We start from the raw sequence: 21,820 nt of genomic DNA on the forward strand, positions 1-21,820 counted from the left end.
CCATGGCTTGCTGGGTAGCTAGGTGGCTGGCCTCCTCTTTCTCTGGGTACTTCTTTTCTCCTCCATCTCTTTTTTTTTTCTCTATATTCTCTCTGCCTGTCAGTCCTGCCTATCCTTTCTCCTGCCTTGCTGTTGGCTGTTCAGCTCTTTATTAGACCATCAGGTGGTCTAATATTAGACACAGGCACAGTAACACAGCTTCACAGAGTCAAACAAATGCAACATAAACAAAAGTAACACACCTTAAAATAATATTCTACAACATCCTGGTGCTGTGCCTGGAGGGAGCAGCTCACTAGAATCAGATCACAGTCCCTCCTTCACTCTCTGCTTCTTGTCTAGGAAAAGGTGAACAGCTTACTCCACCACATGCTGCCCTCTCTGTGCTGTTCTGCCTCCACATGGGCTCAGAACCAGTGGAGCCAAAGGTCTCTGAAACCATGAGACAAAATAGATCTTTCTAGGACTGGTGAGATGCTTAGCTAGAAAAGACGTTTACCACCAAGCCTGATGGTCCCTGGAAATAGCATGGTGGCAAGAGAGAGCTGACTCCCAAAAGCTGTCCTCTGACCTCCCCACACTCAAGCACATGAACACATATACACACACACATACACACACACACACACACACACACACACACACACACACACACACACACACACAAAATAAGTAAACAAGCCTTCCCTTATTTAAGTTGGTCGTTCCAGGCATTTCTTCACAAGGATAAAATAACTACTTTACGTATATGTGTGAATATATATCGGCAATATATGCATCTATACTCAGGAGTCCCTCTCTCTCTCTCTCTCTCTCTCTCTCTCTCTCTCTCTCTATATATATATATATATATATATATATATATATATATATATTTGTATATTTAGTGCTTGTATGTGCACATTTGTGTATCTGTACTTGTGAGCATTTTTGCATATGTATATATGTGTCAGCCCATGTGTGGGTTGCATATCTACACATATGAGATATTAAGAGCGTGAACAATGGAGCAGGAAGAAAGGCAGGATGAAAACTCTCCCATCTTTCATAACTGTATGACTCTGGGGAAATTTTTAACTGACTTCGTTTCAATCATTTTTCAGTTGAAAGTATGAATAACTCATGCCCTGTAGACTCTTCTAGTGAAGGTCACACCAACACTGTTGGTAAATCTTCAGTGTATAAGCAACTGAAAGTGTTGGTCACTATATAATCATTTTATCAACCTATCAACCCCTCACATCCTGAAGAAACTGAGATCAGGTAGCTGCAATGTCCCCTTGAGTGCTGTTGGTGCGAGTTAGTCCAAGGGTTCTGGTCTAGCCTGGTCTTTCTGTTGCCCAGCAATATCTGTTTAGACTTGTCATCAGTTCAAACTATGCCTCACGGACAGGTACTCACCATCACAAGACGATGAAATAGTGTGTGCTGCTCTTGTGTATCATATTGAGAAAGAGAGTCTGGCCCCACCCTGGAGGTAGTCCAGGGCTTGGGGTCTGTAGACTGGATGGAACTTGAGCTCTGACAACATCAGCATCATTGTATGATGACTGCCAGTTTTTGCTTATTTATGTTTTTATAATGGTTCTTTGGCTGTTTTCAGGACCTCAGATATACAGTATTGAAGTTCTCATGACCTTTGGTCATTGTAACAATCTCGTTGGTATTTCCCCTGTGTTTTATTTCATTATTAGATAATTTAAACAATATAGTAAGCATTGAAAACACTTCCCAAAACAAAACCTAAATTTTTTTTTGTTTGATTTTTTGAGACAGTTTCTCTGTGTAGTTTTATTGCCTGTCCTAGATCTTTCTCTGTAGACCAGGCTGGCCTCGAACTCACAGATATCCTCCTGGCTCTGCCTCCTGAGTGCTGGGATTAAAGGCGTGCACCACCACTGCCTGGCTCAAAACCTAGAATTTTGACAATAACCTTTGCCTAACATTTTGCTAAGACCTCATCCCATTCTCTGTCTCCACCTGACAAAATCCTTAGGTCCAACCTATTTGTCTAACCTATATTTTATTTTTATACTCTAATGACATTCATGACTATTCTGAAAATGGAATTTTAAGTTTCACTGTTTTAAACTTTTAAAATACACATCCTGTGGTTTATAACACTTCAATACTTTCTGGTATGAAATTTTACCTGTATTGTGGTATGTGTAGTAAATGTGTTTGCTCTTACATGTTTAATACTGCTGTGCATGAAACAGCCTCAATTTTCGGTGGGTGTTTTGAGAATCATGCTGTGAGGAGGAAGTTGTTTTGGCATTCTTGGTTGCAACTGTGGTTCCTGATGCACAGGTCTGAGAAGTTGTCTTGGATCAAGTAGAATTGCCAGACCACAGAGTATCTAAATGTTCAGCTTTGTTTTGCCGCCTTAAATAAATCATCATTAGAGTATGGGTCTATGTTTCTCCCAAGACTTGGAACTGTTACAGTTCTTTAGTGTTTGTTAATTGATATATGTAAATTGGAGTTTTAATATATACCATTTGACACCATCACCCCCTTGTTGGAGTTTGAATTTATATTTCTCTCATGATCGATGGGACTGATCACCTCTTGTCACACATGTGGTTATATCATTCCGCAGTCATGAAGTGTCGGTTCCTGCTTTTCATTATTTTGCAGCTGGGTTGAGCTTTTCTTGCTGTTTTTTTTTTTTTAATATGAACCATATCACTTGACTGTTTTAAGATATTCTCTTCATCCATTAAAGATGGAATGATAATATATTGTTCATAGGGTTGACTTAAAATTAAATTAGTGTTTGCAATTGGTGGTACTTTACCCTCTTCCATATAGCATTCTAGATCACTGGAACCGTTTCTTCTTCCTTGTTGAGTGGGCTCTGCCCCCTCCCACAGGAACCATCCATTAGTGGATTGATTCTGTTGGAAATCTGCCCCATCTACTTAGTGGAGAGACTCAGCTGTTTGGTGTGACCAGCGCATTTCTGCTAGTATTACACTTTAGGACTAAGGCACGTTAGATACACTCAGACCTACTTGGAGAGTATATGAGGAAACACATTGAAAGGAAAAGATAAAATAAAGGGCAAACATTGACGTAATTATTCTGCTTATTTTAACAGCCTGCCTGTAGATTTTTGATATGTGTATTAATAAGACAATTGGAAAATATAAGGACTTTGAAAGTAGACCCAAGAAAACTGAAAAAGTGATCCCAAACGGCAGATTCCATGTTGATGCCTAGAAGCCAGGGTCACGGGGAGACCTAGATGCTTCAGGTTTTCCGTGTCCTTCCTCCTAGAATCTCCTTCTACAGCATTTTTGGAGAGCACTGCACAGTCATGCAGAGCTGCTACACCGGGAACCCAGGAAAATACTAGAAGCAGAATCCCAAGGACATCCCCAAATGCTACACAGTGACTGTTTCCAGCGCCTGGCTTGATTTTTGAGAGTTGCATTCAAGGGAAGAATTTAGAAAGCACAGTGTGAAAACCTTGCTTTTACCGCCGGGAGCTTTCTGTGCTTCCCCGGGAGTATTCCTGGAGGAGGGGGAGCGCAGTGTGGAAGCCTCAGGAACACTGGCATTACTGCAGTGCACCATGCCTTCCTTCATCTGTCTCTATCTGTGCTCAAAGTCGCTCCTAGGATTTGGAGGTGAGTTTTTCCTATTGCCGAGAGGAAGGTGGACCTGCACAGAGCGATGGTGGTTAGGAATCATCATTGTCCTTAGAATCTGAATGTGACAAACAGTTAAGCAAATTGACACATGAATTCTACAAGGGAAATATGGAAATTATTCCTAAGGCATAATCGTCTTAAAATGTTTGTTCACTTATGACTTTGCTCTGTTAACTGTCCTTGGACTCGTCAGCAGTGAGTAGGGAAATTTGGGGATGAAAGGACGTGGAACTTAGCCACAATGTTGTCTCACCTTGTGTGTGTGTGTGTGTGTGTGTGTGTGTGTGTGTGTGTGTGTGTGTGTTGTTTTGTTTTGTTTTTTGTCCTCTTTTGTACACAACAGTCTGACCCATTTGGCTAGGAATTCTCTGCTCTGGGGAAACATGTTTGAACAGTCTGGAAACAGCTTTTAGTTGTGATGGCAACTTACAGTTTAGGAAGTCCTTAAGAGAGAAGTTTGAACGGTCTCCAAAGACAAGTGTTGTCTACTTGGGCTTTGCCTTTGCAGCTTACAAGTTGTGACTCATTTTATTCTGTGCCAAGAACTAAACACAAGACTAGTGCCATGGAATCTAAGTTTACTTTGTATGAAATTGCAGAAACAATGGGTAACCCAATTTCATTGATGCATGGAGGTTAATTCTCTAAGCATCAAAGGACAGGGCTGCCTTTAAACCCAACTTGGCTGTTTCAGGAGAGAGAGCCTTGTGCCTAGCTCTCTTAGGGGGTGTGTTGGTCTTTGTGTGGTCCTCAGAATAGTGGATGCCAACAGTGACTGGGATCAGAAGTGACTTCTGAACAGTTTTACAGAGAAGCAGCAGAAACTCAGGCAACTCAGGAACTTCTCTTGGTGAAACCTTTTTCATCTTTCCATCTGTTTCACAAGGGTTCTTAATGTCTCAGAAGTGATATTTCCCATCTGCTTTCCATGCCGCATCCTGAGGGGCATAGGACAGTGGATGCATAGGAACCCAACCCCTTCCCCATCAACTACTTGATTGTGTGTCCACTCCCCTCGACCCTCTGCTGACTATGACTTTCAGAAACAAAGCTTATACTCTGAGAAAGTCTCACAGGGTATGTGTTATGGCAATTTGCTCCACCAATGACCTTGGGGTATCTGGCCTGATAGAGGTGTGTTTTTTTTCCCCTGGATATGTGACTGCTTAAAACTGAGGAAAGGGGGTGTGCACTTGCTCTCTCTCTCTTAGGGTGGTTGGAGACTGCATGGCTGGTTCCATTCACCCCTGGGGCAGAATGAACAACAATGTCTGTTTACTTTGTCCTGTATCTGTGAGGGTGCTTCTCCCTATTTTATATCTTTTTTTTTTTTTCCATCACAGGCAATTTATTTTGTTCTATTCATTCACAGTTAATACAGAAAATACTTGGAAACATTTCCATATAATGTTTGACACAGAAATCATCAAATAGAAGTATACAATGTTGACAGGAGGCAGTACTTTTATAATTTATAACCCCAAATATATTTATAAATTAAAAATGGAAAGATCTACAAATGAAATTATGAAGGTTCACCAAAGTCACTTAATCTGTCAGTTTCTCATTCATTTTTATGTCTTAATAATATTCTATTGTATGAATAAGCCACATTTTATTTCTCTCCAGTATTTGATAGCTATTTGAGTTGTTTTAACTTTTTTACTATTAGCAACACACTGCTGTAAACCTTCATGTACATGTTTCATAGATGCACATTTTCAGTAGTTTGAGGATATATTCCTAAGGGTAGAATTGTTGAGTAACAGAGTAACAATGTAAATAAATAAGAAAATAAATGCAAATAAACCAGAAAAAAAAAGAAGAAGAAAAAAGTGGTGGACGAAAAGGTGAACACTGTAAGAATAGTCAAAAGGGCTGAGAGTTGCAAATGCCAAGAATGGCTTTGCATAGTAAACGGAATAGAACAGCTCTGAACTATAGCTTACTTTTCCTGGTTTGGTCTGACAGAATGATTGAATGCTTTTGTACAAAAATCAGAGCCTTAAAAACAAGGATTTGGTGAGATTGTAAAATGGTGTGCCACTTTGGCAAAACAGTTTGGTGGTTGGTCAAAATGCAAAACATTATTTTATATCTTAATAAATCATTGATACCCTTTGGCAGACTCTCGTGGATTCACTTAACAGGTATAATATTTTAAGTCCTCCTACATTTGTAACACGTCCCATTTTCCTTTACATGTCTAACTATGAAGTATTTTCTGATAACTTCTAAATGAATCCAAACATTCTTTTTTGTGGAATTATTTAAAATCTTTTCAAACTAGAAGTTACAGGGGTGGGGGAATGAACCTTTTTTCCTCAGGGCTGTAATTCAAGATTGAAGTGATAATAGCAGTTTTGCATTGTTTTCAACATAACTACATCATACATATGGATTGCACACATGACATTCTCTTGTGCCGCATCATTCAAATTGCATGTGTCAGAATATTAAAAGTCACTTTGGAATTTAATGCAAGAAGTTCTAGACTTGCATTTTCTTGCCTTTCCTTGGAGGTGACCCTGTAGTCATTCATTAACATTCTTTGCTGTCACTGCCTGAGATTTTCCTGTTCTTCCCTGATACAGCTCCTAACTACTTTTATTACTTCTTAGAGAACTACTATTACTTTCTACATACTACATGACTTCATAATGTTACACATTAACTCTAACCTTCAAAACATACCTGTATACTAGAAAGTCCCATGTCCTCTAATGCAGGAACTTGCAGTAGCAATAAGTAGACAGTTGGCATCATGGTGTCTGCTTATTTCTTCAGGAGTCTGACTGACTAGGCCAAGGACTCCAAGGACACTGGTCTATACAAGAGTAAAATGTCATAGAATATTATTTTAAGAGGTGTTACATTTGTTTATGTTGTGGACCATTGGTTTAATGATGCAGAAATGCATTGCATTCTTTTATGGTGTGTTTGTTTAACTCTGTGAAGCTGTGTTACTTTGCCTGTCTGAAACACCTGCATGGTCTAATAAAGAGTTGAATGGCCAATAGCGAGGCAGGAGAAAGGATAGGCAGGGCTGGCAGGGAGAGAAAATAAATAGGAGAAACGAAGTTCTAGGAGCAAGAGGAGGAAGAGGAGGACTCCAGACGACAGCCACTCAGCTACACAGCAAACCACAGAGAAAGAAGTGAAGAAAGATATATGGAAATAGACAAAAGCCCAGAGGCAAAAGATAGACAGGATAATTTAAGTTTAGAAAAGCTAGCAAGAAACAAGCCAAGCTAAGGCTGGGCATTTATAAGTAATAATAGCCCTCCATGTGATTTACTTAGGAGCTGAGTGTTGCCCCCCCCAAAGAGCCAAAAGAGCTAAAAAAAAAAAAAAAAACAGCAATAGTAAAACAATGAAATTTGAGAAGAATACACAGCTCGCTTTGGATAATTCCTATCCATGAGCATACTTTCCTATAAATAGGAATTATTTATAACTGGTAAGAATTACTCAACGTATGGCCTTAGTTTAGAACTAACTTAGTTGCAATTTGAGGGTCAGTGTTTGCAGAGCATTTGAGTGAGGAGGAAGGGCATGGTTATTTTTCACTGACAAAATTTAGGGGCACATCCTTAAAGTGGCTGGTAGCTCTTGCTTTACCTAGAGATGGAGGACCAACTGTCAGAGATCTTTTTCAAACCTCTAAGGAATGTGATTCTAACTCAAGATGTCTTATTTTATTGAAGTTAATTTGGAAAAGATAAACATTTGGGCTGGAGCTTATGAACATTCTCTAGAAGGATTTGTCACTAAAATCTAATGTGTTATCCAGACTGAAAAATAACCCTTAAATTGCATCATACCAAAATGTCATTTACTGCTCTGAGCAATGAATCCTTAGGAGTTTCTTACAGAAGAGATTAAAAAAAATTAACTAGGGATAATATTTAAATTATTTCCAATTTTCCCATTTTGAAATAGAGGCAAGGAAGGCTCTAGAATGTTTTACATTACCTTTTCTAGTAAGCAGACACGTACACATAAAAATAGAATTTAGCATGGTGTTAACTGATGCTTCGTAGTGAGGGCCTTTAGAGCCAATGATTGTTTCCAATGCTTAGAATATTTTTTTTAAAAATGTCCACAACCACTTCTCTTATAGCCAAGGCTTCATAATGCCACACGCTGTTCACTTTAACCTTCAAAGTAGTCTGGTGTAATAGAAGAGCCTGTAACAAAGCAATGCACATAATTATAATTCCCCATGTGTAATGGACTCATATTCAGAAAGGGAAAAAATGTCTCTTAAAAACTTGGCATTGGATAAGAAAAAATACAGGCATTTAATACAATGAAATCTATTTTATTTCAAAGATTACAAAGTTTGATGGGAAATGCTGATAGAGTTACTTTCCATGACATTGGTTTGCTCCTTAACCTCTGACATCTCTGGCCACATCTTGTTGCCAGGCAACAGCAGAGAAAGAAAACCTGGGTAACAGAAGTTCCAAACATAAGAACTGGCAGGCTGGATTTTAAAAATTTAAAAGCATTTTTCCTCATATACCTAATCTATTCATTATAAGCCTATACAATTCATAAATCTCTTAAAGCACTGAAAAGAAATACCTTTACTAACTAGAAAAGAAATTGGTGATTATCTTATTCCAAATACCAAATTCTAGGAAGTGAGAAATAGCACTGAACAACCAAGAGCTGTTATAAGAGCCTAAGTATAGAGCATACCCTCCCAGTTATGGGAAAGCTAGATTAAGTCAAAGCCCATGCATTCTTACTTAATACATTTCTTTTAAAGTATTGCTATTTAATTTAAAAGGTATGGAGATAGTGACAAAAGGGACCAGACAGACAAAATTAGGAAGTAATCCTGAACAGATGAGGCAAGAGTGGGCACAGAATGCCCTTAAGAACCAAAGTCCCACCTCCTGAACTCCTGAAAGCTTCATGGGTTGTCCCTACATACAAGAATAATCATACCTGTGACTCAGTGGGTTAAGGTAGCTGTCACCAAAGCTGAAACCCGAGATCCATCTCCAAGGACCCACACGATAGACAGAGATAACTGAGTTTATAAGTTGTCCTCCAATCTGTACACATATGTGGTGGATTTCATGCCCATGTGCATACCCAAATGTGTACACACACACACAAACTACCGTAACCAGACAGAAGTCGTGGTACAGGCCTGTAATCCCAATGCTCAGAAGACTAAAGCAGGAGGACTAGATGTTTTAGGCTAGCCTGAGCTACATAGTGAATTGGAGGTCACCCTGGGCTGTCTTATAAGATGCTTTTTTTAAAAAAAAAGAACAATCATAATCAATAAAATAAAATTATGTTCCATTTCAAGATTCACAGTTGTGTACTTTGGAAAGCTTGCATTATTTATAGTTAACATTGAAAATAGCATTGGTTTCAAGCTCTGCTAGACGGATGACAAAACCCGAGAGTTTGCAGAGGTGACTCTCACTCTACTGTGGGTCTATTTGTTTCTCTTCCCTCTTGTCCTCCCCCATGCCTTCTGCTCACTTCTGGGCTGTCTTCCTTACCCCAGTCCCAGATAGTCCATATCATCTAGGTATGGAAAAAACATAATGGCACTAATTATTTTGTATACGAACCTAAAAAATAATTTAAAATGCACAATCAGTTGGTTTTCTATAGAAATTAAATTGTATTTAATTATACTTGTAATTTAAGCATTGTCAGAGAAATCTATTATGAACTGGGGTTAGAGATGTCACATATTCATCCCCCACTTACAGATATTGAATACTAACCACAGAAAACTGCCTGTTCTTAGGAAGTGCAGAGAGATGTTTTCACCTCTACAGAAGAGAAATTCCTGCCTCTGGATGAGTCTTTAAGGTGTTAAAATCTGTTGTAAGGCCATTTGTCACCAAGAAAGTCAAGACTGTACCTATCCCTTTTTTCCTTCCCTCTTGTCCCTCAAGTGCCTGTTCACATGGCCACTCATTCACAAGGGATATCTCCAATTAGGGAGAATACTTTATATATTATGCCTCAGCAACACTTTAATCTAATTGTTCATGAACCCTGCAGACTCATAATTACTGTTTTTGTCATGCACACAGCAGTAAAAGTAATTCCAAATTAAAAGGTGAATGATTGGTACTAAGCATTTGATTAACTCTATATGGTATGTACTGATACTAACTAAAAATAAGTTCATCAGTCCACACCTCCTTAGGCTGCAAACAGCTGACTGAGAACACTGTTCAACTAGAGCCAGGCTGCTGTCACTGTTTTATTTCATTTATTTCTGTAGATTGCTCCCATATCAGAAGGACCTGACTGTCTTCCAGATGTACAAATTATTTCAGAGTGCTACATTGTCCTGTTGAAGGGAATACTGCACAACCACATCAACAGACTATATTCAAGATATGTTTTATAAACGTGGACTTAGCACGTCTTCCCTGGGAGACCCTGTAAACATTACCAAATCAAGCTTCACATGGTTCTTGGACTCTACAATGCTTTGCTTAGTTCTGATTGAAAGTCTCATCTATCCCAGCCTGGCCCAAGCTACACTATGTAGCTGAGTTTCTACCCTCTTGGTTCTACCTCTGCATGCTGGGATTATAGTTATGAACTACTGTATCAGGTTATTCAGTTCTGGGCATTGAACCCAGGACTCCCTGCATACTAGGCAAGTGCCCTACCCACTGAACTCCATCCACAGTCAACTTCTGCAGGTTTCTTTTATGACTATATATTTTGAGTTTTCTTTCCTAGGTGTTCAATCAACATAAGTTTCTTTTGTTGTCGTTGTGTATTTCATTTGTGTTTTATTTTGTTTGAGACTGGCTTTTGTCCTGTAGCCTTAGGTGGCCCCAAACTCATAACCTTCCTGTCTACCATACCTGGCTTCCACCTAAGTTTCTTACAGGAGTCCAGAAGCATGTAAGCACCCTGCCAAGGTTTTTAAAAGATTCTGGTGCAAAAACGGTCAGCACAACTTATACATAACAACTTCTTAATTTGGAAAAATCAGGGATCCAAAACTATGCAGTCTAAGAACAAAATATTTAACATGCTCCTTCCACTAGAGAGCCTTGAATGTTTTTGAATAGACACGGCAAGGGAGATGCCTTGGGGAGTGCTCTGCAACCCTTAGCCTCTCCTTCTGTTGACAAATAATCAGCACCACTCACAGATGTTTTCCATCTAATCAGGACTTGCCTGTGCCCTGTGGGGCCCCTGGCAAATGTGGGTATCCCTCGGGGAAAGCCAGAGCCATGCTTTACATTTAGTGTTCCAAAACATTTTCTGATACATCAACAAAGCCTTGGCTTTTTCTCCTACCTCCCCCCCTTTTTTAGACCATCCTGGGGAGGTGGTAGGAGTCACATTGCAGGTGAGAAGGGAAGTATGTGGGTGTCAGTGGAGAGACTGCTTCCACTCATCTCCCCTTTTGTTCTTGTGAACTATTTAGTACCACTTGGATGAAGCTATATACTCCTTACACATTTAAAAATTCACATCTAAATTTTTTATTTTTAAGAAGTCACACAGCATGTAGCTTCAGATATCATGTACATATTTTACTTTTTATAACCAAATTTTATGTGACTCTGAAATGCCATGGCAATTCATCATCTACCATCATATACTTTACAAGCACGGGAGGGCATTTAAAAAAGATATTCTGCATATGATTTTCCCTCCACAAACTTTTATCTGCATTCTATTTCCTCTACAGAATGTTACCCTAACTTAATAGTTTTAGGCTGGGAAACGTCTTGCGAGTTATCTTATAGCTTAATGCAATAAAGTGAGTATTGAAACTTTGTTATTGTATGTGAATAAACATAACTAGGGTTTAAAAATAATTTCTGAATTACATAATAATTATAATTACTAGCGATGTATACTTAGACACGAACTACACAAAATATATTACAAAATGATACTTATTATATACAAAAAGCAAAGTGGTAAACAGTATTAATACAAGCATAGTGTTTTCTCCTATATTTCATGTGTTTATGCCTCACTGACACGCTGCGAAAATGAGCCAGAGTTTAAAAAGCTTCCTTCCTTCTGTCCCCCTGCTCCCACTTCCTTCCTTCTCTGCCTCTCTCCCTCTTTCATTTTTAAAGATAAGCACAAATAAAACAGTTGCGGTATGCAACCCGCTGTAGTTGAAGAACCGCGCTGCCCATCTACCCTCCAAGTCTCTGACCCACTTCATTTTCCCTTTCAATTTTGTAGAAAGAGAAAAGAAGCCCATTACCTGAGGTGCGGAGGGTTTGTTCATTAGTGATGAAAGTAATTTAGATAATTGAAGAAAGGCATTTTCTCCAAGCTGGTGTTATAGACAGTTCCCGTCCAGTCCATCAGAGGTTCCTTCCTCAGATAGTGCGCTGTGGAGATGCGGCAGAGGCTAGCTTGCCTCGGTCCTGTCCAGTGTGAAGAGGAAGGGTGTGACTAGGAGATAAGAAAGGAAGGCACCCAACAGCACTTCTCCAGAGGGGAAAGTTAGTCTCTTAAAATGAGACAAGCACTTGCTTAATATGAACAAGGTCACGGGTTCAATTCCCAGCACTGCCTATAAAGCCAAGCAGAGCAAAGCGATATAAGAGGAAACAAAAGCCCATACAAGCGATCTGTGTGCTCCCAGGTGAATGGACTCTACCTGTAGATGGTAGGCGGCACTCTCGTGGCTGCTTGTTCTGGGCTAAAAGTCTGTGATTATGAATGTAGTTGTCCTTTTGGGAAGAGGTCTATGTAACACATACCCCTCCCCAAGCTGGTCAGTGGCTCCCCTGATCAGCCCCATGACAAACAAGCCCCTCATGGCAGCTGTGGGTGCTTTGGAGTCCGGAAGGAAGAATGTGGGGGAAATGAAGTGGGCAGTTTGATTTCTTCGGGAACTAAGATGAAAAGTAGGCCTTTTCTCTATTCTTTATAATTCATGAGTGAGTTCCTCTTTCCCCCCTACTTTCCTGTGGCTGTCTGAATGAGGTATCCTCTAGATCCTTGGGCATTTGTTAGCTTGGTCCCTAGCTACTGGCCCTGTTTTTGTGGGTTTAGGAATTGTGGCCTTGTTAGAGGAAATATGTCACCAAGGGCAGGCTTGGAGGTTTAATTTAGAGATAGGGACTCAATGAGGTACCTGAGCTGGATTTGAACTCATGCTGTAGCCTACGATAGCCTCGAACTTAGAATCCTCCTGCCTCAGCCTTCTTAACAGCTAGGATTACAAACATATTTCACCAGTTCTAGGGCCTCAAATTCTTTAACTCACATTCACCACTCAATCCATTGAGTTACTTACCCTCTACCTCAACTGAAATTTCTCAGATGTAGTCACTTGTAACTTTTATGTTCTAAATCCAGTGAATGTCCCTTTAGCTAATTTTTGAATGACTTGGCTATTTCTTGATCTCTTTCTCCCCAACCAGTCCTGAACTAGTAATTTGCCTGAGGAATCCATCTTCAGCTGAGTTTTTTCCATGCTGCCTCTCAGCAACATCTTCCATGCTCCAGGGCTTAATTTTTACCTGATCTCAGTCTCCTCTGAGCTGCAGGTGAATATTTTATTGATTATTCAAAATATGAATTAAGTATCACATGGATAACTTAGACTTAATATGTACCCCATAGATTTTATTAGCATATCTGGATCTCTTTCTACTCTCCTTCCAAACACATTTCTTAATCTACTCCCCCTCTTTCATTGGTAAAGTTAGCCAATACCCTGGCTAGAAACCTGGTAGACTCAATGCAGACCCCTTCTGCGGAGTTAGCGGTTAACACAATCAAGACCATGCAAAGGTCCTGACATCAAAAGGAAGGAAGCTAGAGAGAGCCAGACAATGAGTCCCCAAATGCAATCAGAGGCAAAAAAGGGACATGGGGTCTAGTGCTCTGTGGCACACGGTGTGACTACAGGTTACAACAGCTTGTTTATTTTGCAACGAAGAGGAGATTTGTAGGTTTTCAATACAAAGAAATGACAAATAAATGTTCAAGGAGATAGAAAGGGTAATTCCCTGATCAAACCATATTGTATAGTGTGTGTGTGTATGTGTGTGTGTAATGTGTGTGTGTGAGCACAGCTACATGTGTCACTCAAAAATTTGAGCTGCTGATTGACCAAAGAAAGAATATAAATGGCACATCGAATCCTGAAGAGTCTTTTTCCTCTGGTGTGCTTCTGATTCTATCTTGTGTCCTTCTGTCTCTGCTCTTAGTGCCTGAATAATAGCTTGGTGACAGGAAAATAGTCATAACTGCCTTTAAATATTAACATTGGTATTACTTATGGCTTAAATAACAGCAAAATGTTCCTTTTGTCTCCTTGCTGCAAACTCATTTGCTGTTTCTCCTAAATGCACTCAGACGGTGCTTCTGAGATAGATATAAATACACAGTGTTGCTTTGTAGACAGCTCACCACCTACGGGTGCAATTGAGAGTCTGTTGTCAATCCCCTGGGCCTCCTGTGCTCTGGCGCAAACACTCCACCCTCTCTCTTACAGGTTTCTCCACATTACTGAAGAGTTCAGGGACCCTGGGGATTTTCTTCTCCTAGAATCTTTACCTGCTGTCCTCCCATCCCTTTTTGCTGTCCAAGTTTCTCTTCTCCAACAAGACTCAGCTAAGCTGGGCTAGGGCTTGTCTCCAGCACAGAGACTCATCACCGTGCCTGTCCCTCAACCAACACATTTTGAAATTTGATTTTTGGTATAATGTCATTGAAAGGGGTTGGGTTCAAGAGACCATTAGCATGTTAAGGGGTATTAATACCTGTCTTCTGGAAGCAAGTTCTTATTCTTTCAGGGTTACATTAATTACCCCAGAAGAATGTTGTCATGAAGCAAGGAATACTCCTTTTGTTTTGTTCTTTCTGTCTCTGGACCCTTTATTATTATTATTATTATTATTATTATTATCATTATCATTATTATTATTATTTTGGTCATGAGCTGCTTTCACTATGCTTTTAGACTTCCAAGCCTGCAAAATGGTATGAGCCACAATAAGTCTTCCCTTTCTAAATTACCCAGTCTCTGGTATTTTGTTATAGCAACAGAATACAGCCTTAGATACAGTCTCTCTTATCTCTGTGCTCCCGTTACTTTAATACAATATTCCATCACACAGTAGGTGCTCAGTGGTGTTTGAGTAAAACCAGCTGGGAAGATAGCTCTGATCAAATCACCACTGTCAGGGTGGATGGGTTATCTTAGGAGCTTCAGAGGAGAAGATCTGCGTCAGTATCCAATCATATGCTGGGGGTTCGCATTTCTGTATCACTGCTACTGGCATGTTTAACACTGACTGGGATCCAGTGATATGCCAGGCATATTAATCTATTTATTTTGAAATAATGTAAGAGGAATAATGAAAGCAGCACCAAGAATTGTTACAAAACTCACACCACCCACCTTAATGTGAACACTTCACATTTTTAATGTTTACAATTTTTTGGAAATACAATACAGATTCAAACTAAGAAATTGACATTTGCACAGTACTTGTAACTAAAAACAGATTTTATCCATATTTCACATTTTTTCCTTGTGATGTAATTTTATATTTCACCTAGGATCGTACCTTGATTATGAGACCTCCTGTTCCCCTCCACTCAAAGGCAGTTCTCAGTCTCTCCTTGTGTTTAAGTCTGACTCACAACTCACTGTAAACAGAGGTGGATTGTTTTGTCCCGTCTGCCTGTTTCCAAATACCTGGCAGCCACTTCCCAAATTACCATATAGAGGCTTATATTAATTATAAATGTTTGGCCAATGGCTCATGCTTATTATTGACTAGCTCTTACATTTAAATTAACCCATTTCTATTAATCTATGTATTGCCTCATGGCTGTGGCTTTGCTAGTCCTCTGGCATCTTGCTTCTTGGGTGGCTTGCTCACGTCTCCAGACTCTGCCCTTCTTCTCCCAGTCTTCAGTTTGGTTGTCCTGCCTAACCTTATCCTGCCTCACTATTGGCCAACCAGCTTTATTATTAACTAATGAGAGCAACACATATTCACAGCGTATAAAAGGATCATCCCACAGCAACTACCTAAGGCATTTTATAGCCTGTCCTTCAGTTTGGATTTCTCCTGTGTTGCTGAGTGATCGATTGAGGTCACATGCATTTAGAAAGGATCTACAGAGATGACGTCTCTCACCCCATGCCTCTCATCCAGGATATGTGGGTCCACACTTCTGATTACTGAGAGCGTTAAACCTTTGATCATAGGATAGGGTGTTGGATGATGATTGTGCCGACCATACTGTCAACATACTTCCCCTTACAATTAAGCAACATCTGAGTGGAGGGAACACAGGAACAAGACAACTGAAGCTGATGAATGAGCATCAGCTTTAACACCCATCACTGTTCCTTGTAGCGATTACTAGTGTGATCTTCTGAGGTTTCTAGTTCTACCATTCCTCCTACAGATTGTAAATGAAATCTTCCGTAGCAAAACATGTTCCTTCTCCTTCTTTATTCACACAATCACCTACTTATAGCTGTATCAACTCATGAGTATTCCTTTGTCGCCCAAGTTGTAATCCTATGTTATTTTCAGATCACATTTTTGTTCAGATGGCCTGACCTCCACTATTAGGAACCCCTCAAAGTAACTTCAGGGTATCTCTGGAGTCCTTTCTATAAGACCCTCTTTTTGTCCTTTTTAAAAACACTTTTTTACTTTTGGCACTTAATGATGCTCAGCAAATAAAAGTTTAAAAATCTAATTGCAATTTCATATCACCCCTAGACATTAAAATTTCTTATCAAGAAGCCAGGCACAATTGTGAGTCCCTGTAATACTGGAATTTTGGAGGCTGAGGCAGGAAGATTGCTACAAGTTTGAAGCCACCCCAAGATACACACACACACACACACACACACACACACACACACACACACACACAGCACAAAGCCTTGTCTCAAAAGTAGCCCGTGTGATCTGTTATTGCCCTTTTAGCAGTTTGAATCTCTGTTGAAGAATTTGTCTCACATGACCATAGAAAATAGCAAGCTCTTTGTTACCCTCCCTGCTCTGCCCCCAACGTAAAATCTTGGTAGTTACCTTGTAAAGTGTGGAGTATAGCATATTCCAATCAAGTCTCAATGCCTGCCATTTAATTTCCTTTCAATAACGGTGCAGGTGTTCCTGATCAATGTACCTGAACAATTGCAGATTTTTCGGAGTGGTACAGAAGGGTATAGCTGGTGCCTGCTGAGTTCTTTACAACTTTTAGGGTCTGTGAGCCTAATGCCCCTGCTTAGATGAACTTTGTTCTTCACCTGAGGCTTTGACTGAGCTCAATAGTCAGTTGTCTCTTCCTTCAAAGTGAATTAAGTTTGTAAAGTTAAAACAGCTATCAAGTTGATAGTGCTGCCAAAAATGTTTAGGCAGTATCTGTGCCTTGGGACAAATCTGTGTCTTGGGAGGGAGATTCTTCTTTGAAAGGAACTTGAAAGTGAGGCCCAAGCTCTTCCTTCCTGAGGGTAGAGCAGTGCTGTGTAGAGGAGTCAATGATGGCTGTTCTCCATCCATCACTCTTCAGGCTGTTGCTATGCTATCAGTCAAGGGAACCCATCTAATATTAGGTTCACTTTAATCTCCTCTTGTGCTATTTCCTTTTGTATAACATCTTTCTATAGAAACACCTTAAATTGCTCTCCACATTTTTGTAACTCAAAGTTACAGAAAATTCCCGTCCAGCAAAAGAATTCAAGGAGAACTCATGGAAATAGAGATGTAACTAGGAAAGTTCATTTTGGACAAGATCAATGGAGGTTCATGTGTTTTCATATCTGCAGAGCATCCATATTTGAGCTGGAGATCAAAATAAGATGAAAAGAAAAATCACATGATGCTATGCTAAGTAATATACTATTTCTGTAGAGTGCATAAATCAAAGTACTAAATATAATAACTGAGATCATAACATAGATGTCAGATAGGTAAAGAAAGAGGTAAAGAGATGATAGATTGATAGATAGGAGATAGATGATAAATGGATAGATAGGTACATAGATGATAGATGAAAAGGTAGGTAGGTAGATGGATAGATAGATAGATAGATAGATAGATAGATAGATAGATAGATAGATAGATAGATAGATAGATAGAGAGATAGAGAGATAGGTAGGTAGATAGACATTTTCTGTGGTCTTATTACTGCTTCTGTAAGAGAGAGTATTTTATTTGGTTTGGCGTGTATGTCTGTAGTGTTAGCAGCTGGGTGGTGGGGGAGGCTTAGGCAGGAGGATTGCCCTGAGTTTGAGGCGGCATACTGAGTGCCAGGTTAGCAAGGGTTACACAGCAATGCCCAATCTCAAAAAGGAAAAATGTGTAAAGAAACGAAACATGACAAAACCTGAAAAAATACTTTATTTGGATCCTGTACAAAGAATCTGAGACAGCAATTAAACCTTCAAAAATGTTTGTCAAACCTTTGTAGGTGTCTTTCAGGAAGTAGAAAGAAAATCCTGTGTAATTGATGTCAGCTGAAAGGAGATTTCCTTACACCAAATGGTTGTGACTTTCTAAACGTTCATTTCTGCAAGTTCGTTCACAGAGTGCTCATCTGTAACTCAGAAGACATTTTTCCTTAAAAAGGCTATTTTAGTGGTTAGCATCCCAGATAACTGGAAAAAAGCCTTTTAAATCCATGACACGCTTGAAATATGGGCAAACTGAATGACATCAATCATACCAAGTCCCCTTCTTTCTGTGGGTGGGAGTTCTGCCTTCTCTGTTCTATCTAGTGGCTGTTGAGTTAGCTGTCTCAGAGCCCAAACGCAAGGTCTCTCTAGTAGCTCTTGTACTTACAGAAGACACTTCAGAGTCCATGCTTCTTTATTTCCATAACATGAATGTTCTTGAGGAGGGAAATTTCATTCTCTACCCAATTTTAGGTGGGGCTTCCAATACAAGTTTAATGATACAAGAAAATATTTTCTCTATTTTCATGGCCTGAAACTTGTAAAATGTTATGAAACTGTGGCCATGCATTCTGGAGATGACAAAGTCTTCCATGGGAAAGTGAAGATGTTTATTCATGTTCTGAAGAGCACATACAAGATGATTCCTTTTCCAGGGTTTGCAGGAATGGTCCTAGGATCTTTTCATTAATCTCAGACACAGTAGTATTGGCAAAGAAGGCACTCTTAATCTTAAACAAACAAAAAATCCTCATACTTAATATAGTCCAGTTAAATTAATTTACCCTACCAATGTCAAAGACATAGTTCCTTTGTGAAATACGAATGTCCCGTTATGACCTCCTACAGATAATGGCCTTGAACAAAAGTTAACATATTTACATAGATTTTAATAATAATAGCTAACTTATATTTGTGCCTTAGTTACTTTTCTGTTGTTGTGAAGAGGCATCATGACCAAGTCAATTTATAAAAGGAAGCATTTAATTGGGGGTTTACTTATGTTTCAGAGGATGAGTCCATGGTTATTATGGCAAGGAACATGGCAGCAGACAGGGAGGCATGGCACTGGAGGAGTAATTGAGAGCTTGTATCCTGATCTTTAAGTCGGAGGCAGAAAGTGTGTAGGCAGACATTTCTCTCCCACTCGCTAGTTCCCAAATAACTGATTCAGAGGCTGAATATAAACATAAATGCTTAGTCAATAGCTCAGGCTTGTACTAGTTAACTCTTACACTTAAATTAACCCATATTTCTATTTATACTTTGCCACGTGGCTCATGGCTTGATACCCTATTTTCTACATATCCTTCTTGCTTGGTGGTTAGCTGGTGGATCCTGACTCTGCCCTTCTCCTTCCCATTATCCTTAGTTTGTTCACCTTGGCTACATTTCCTGCCTGGCTACTGGCCAATCAGCTTTTATTAAAGCAATTTGAGTGACAAAACTTTACAGTGTACAAAGGATTATCCTATAGCAAAAGTGGGACTGGTCCTGGCATGTGCTTTTAAAACCACAAAGTCCACCTCTAGTGACACACCTCCTCCAACAAGGCCACACCTCCTAATCCTTACCCAATAGTTTTACCAGTTAGGGACCAAGCGTTCAAATATATGAGCCTATGGGGGCCATTCTCATTCAATCTACCACGATGTATTTTCCACTATAGATTAAGCACAGCTGGATAAACTCCACGAACTTGATTCTCAGGCAATCCCATAAAGAGGACACTTGGTCATCCTCACTGTACAATGAAGACATTGAGGTTTTAAGGCTTCAGTACCTCTCTACAACCAGCAACTCCCTGAGCCAAGTGTAAACTTAGGCCTTGATACTTAGGGAGACCTAATCTCACTATATTATTAATCTCAGCACTTAATATCCAGACTGTGCAGCTGAGTATTGTATAACTACTATGTAACTGAATAATCAAATACACAATTCATGTTTATAAATATGATGGGCTTAATCTTTCCACAAAGTCACGATGATGGCTGGATACCAATGCCTTCTGGATACCAATGTTTTTATTAGGCTCATTTCTGCCTCCTGTTTGGAAAGGTCTCATTACTGTTCCTCTGTTAGGAATTCCTATACATATCCAAAGCTCTGTTCTCACAGACTCAAAGAACCCTGCATATCTTCCACAGTAGGGTTTTGTGCTGACTCAGAGAAGCCCAGTTAGCAAATAATAAAAGGCTTTTAAAAAACAAAACAAAGCAAGTTGTTTTCATTCAAAGGGATGCTGTCTCCCTGGAGAGGAAGAACAATATTTAAGTACACTTGTTTATCTTGGTTTCCATGGAGGACAGTTCTAAGGCCATTCCATGAGCATCACGATGACATGTACTAAAGCTTCATCTATTATTGTCAGAGTCCAGCTCCAACCTGTCAAAGGGTTCTTGGAGGGAAGAGAGAGGAATGAAGAAGTATTGGACAGAAATACTGATGGAGATGATGAGAAAGACAGAGATAGCTTCTGGAGGGCCCTGGGTCAATAGCCAGTTGCCACTCACTCTGTTTATTCAAGATGGGCCTTTTATATATCAGCCAGGAGAGGAGCAAAAGACTTCCCCCTTTCAAGGTCAAGGTATAAATGTAGACCCTTCAAAATACCTGGTAGCTATGTCCTTGGCCAAATCATCCTTTTATGAAGCCCTGCTGGGTAAAGCAAGCTCAGACTTTCTGACCTTGAGTAAGGTCTTACTAGGGAGCCTCTGTGGGCTCCCACAATCTATAAAATGGCACAGAATTTTCACACAACCAACATACATCCTCCTGTATATTTTGAGCCATCTCTAGACTACTTATAATGCTAATTCAATGCGATTCCTATGTAAATAGTTGCCTTACTGTGTAGTTTAGGAATGATAAGGGGAAATTGTATACACGTTCAGTACAGCAGCTTCTGTTTTTGTGAGTGCTTTTTGGATCATGATTGGTGAATGCAGGGGTGGAAAACACAGACATGGCGATATTAGTCACTTTCCTTATTACTGTGACCAAAGAGCTAACAAAGGCCCCTTCAGAGAGGAGGGTCTTCTTTCCTCTCACAGTTTCAGAGGGGCCAGCCCATCACAGCAGGGAAGGAAGTTCACCCGTGCAAGTGAATACCTTTCCCTAGTTGCCACCTCAGACCATTTAGTTAACTTGTGAGGTAAGGGCAAAGGTAAGGGGTTATCTGACTTTTACACAATAGAAAGGATGTAAGGTGCCCCCAGAGCACCTGTCACCTACTGCATACTTCAGCCTGTCACCTATGGAAGTGCTTAAGGAAGAACAGTGGTTATGCTGAGGGGGAGATGGTGTGTTTGTTTGTTGTTGCTTCAGGTTTTTCTTTTGATGAATGCCAAAGAGCTCTGACCATGCCTAACATTCTATTTCTTTTTCCTGGTGCTGGACCATGTGGTTCTTTCTCCAAAAAAAAAAAAAAAAAAAAAAAAAATCTATCATCAATACAGATTGCATATTTGTATATTTGGTATATTTGCAGTATGTAGTCTCTAGAAAAATCTACAAATAAATAAACACTTTAAACGTTCTTTTGGCAGCCAGTCATTGTGGTGCATCCCGTACTCAGGAAACTGAGGCAGGAAGAATCACAAGTTTGGGGCCGTCCTGGACTACAAAGCAAATTCTAGGGTAGCCTAAACTACACAAGATCTTGACATCAAATAAAAGAATGGAGTAAAATGTGGCTGCAGGGCTGTTGAAAAGGGTCAGGCAAGCACACATT

At 39.8% G+C, this 21,820-nt stretch overlaps 1 protein-coding gene and 1 long non-coding RNA gene across 24 annotated transcripts in view; one reads left to right on the forward strand and one right to left on the reverse strand.

The window, feature by feature from the left end:
• Positions 1-21,820, forward strand: part of Epb41l3 (erythrocyte membrane protein band 4.1 like 3) — a 231,463-nt gene that overhangs the window by 52,358 nt on the left and 157,285 nt on the right. The window contains exon 1 of one of the 23 annotated variants that reach the window (XM_076549855.1): positions 3,279-3,635. The exons of 20 other annotated variants lie outside the window; for them this stretch is intronic. In XM_076549855.1, the coding sequence (XP_076405970.1) occupies positions 3,581-3,635 (55 nt within the window). In that variant the 5' untranslated portion in view covers positions 3,279-3,580. Of the gene's footprint in view, positions 1-3,278; positions 3,636-21,820 lie in introns of those variants that run through there. 2 more of the 23 variants (XM_076549844.1, XM_076549850.1) reach the window with 2 other exon arrangements.
• The window catches only part of LOC121822013 (uncharacterized), a 35,245-nt gene continuing 16,827 nt past the window's right edge, over positions 3,403-21,820 (reverse strand). Inside the window, exons 2-5 of the long non-coding RNA XR_006062927.2 lie at positions 11,902-12,067; positions 7,635-7,849; positions 6,354-6,486; positions 3,403-3,669 (exon numbers count right to left, since the gene is read on the reverse strand). This is a non-coding gene — a long non-coding RNA (uncharacterized LOC121822013). The remainder of the gene's footprint in view (positions 3,670-6,353; positions 6,487-7,634; positions 7,850-11,901; positions 12,068-21,820) is intronic.

Source organism: Peromyscus maniculatus, chromosome 13 (genome assembly GCF_049852395.1).
Source record: "Peromyscus maniculatus bairdii isolate BWxNUB_F1_BW_parent chromosome 13, HU_Pman_BW_mat_3.1, whole genome shotgun sequence".
NCBI classification, from domain to species: Eukaryota; Metazoa; Chordata; class Mammalia; order Rodentia; family Cricetidae; genus Peromyscus; species Peromyscus maniculatus.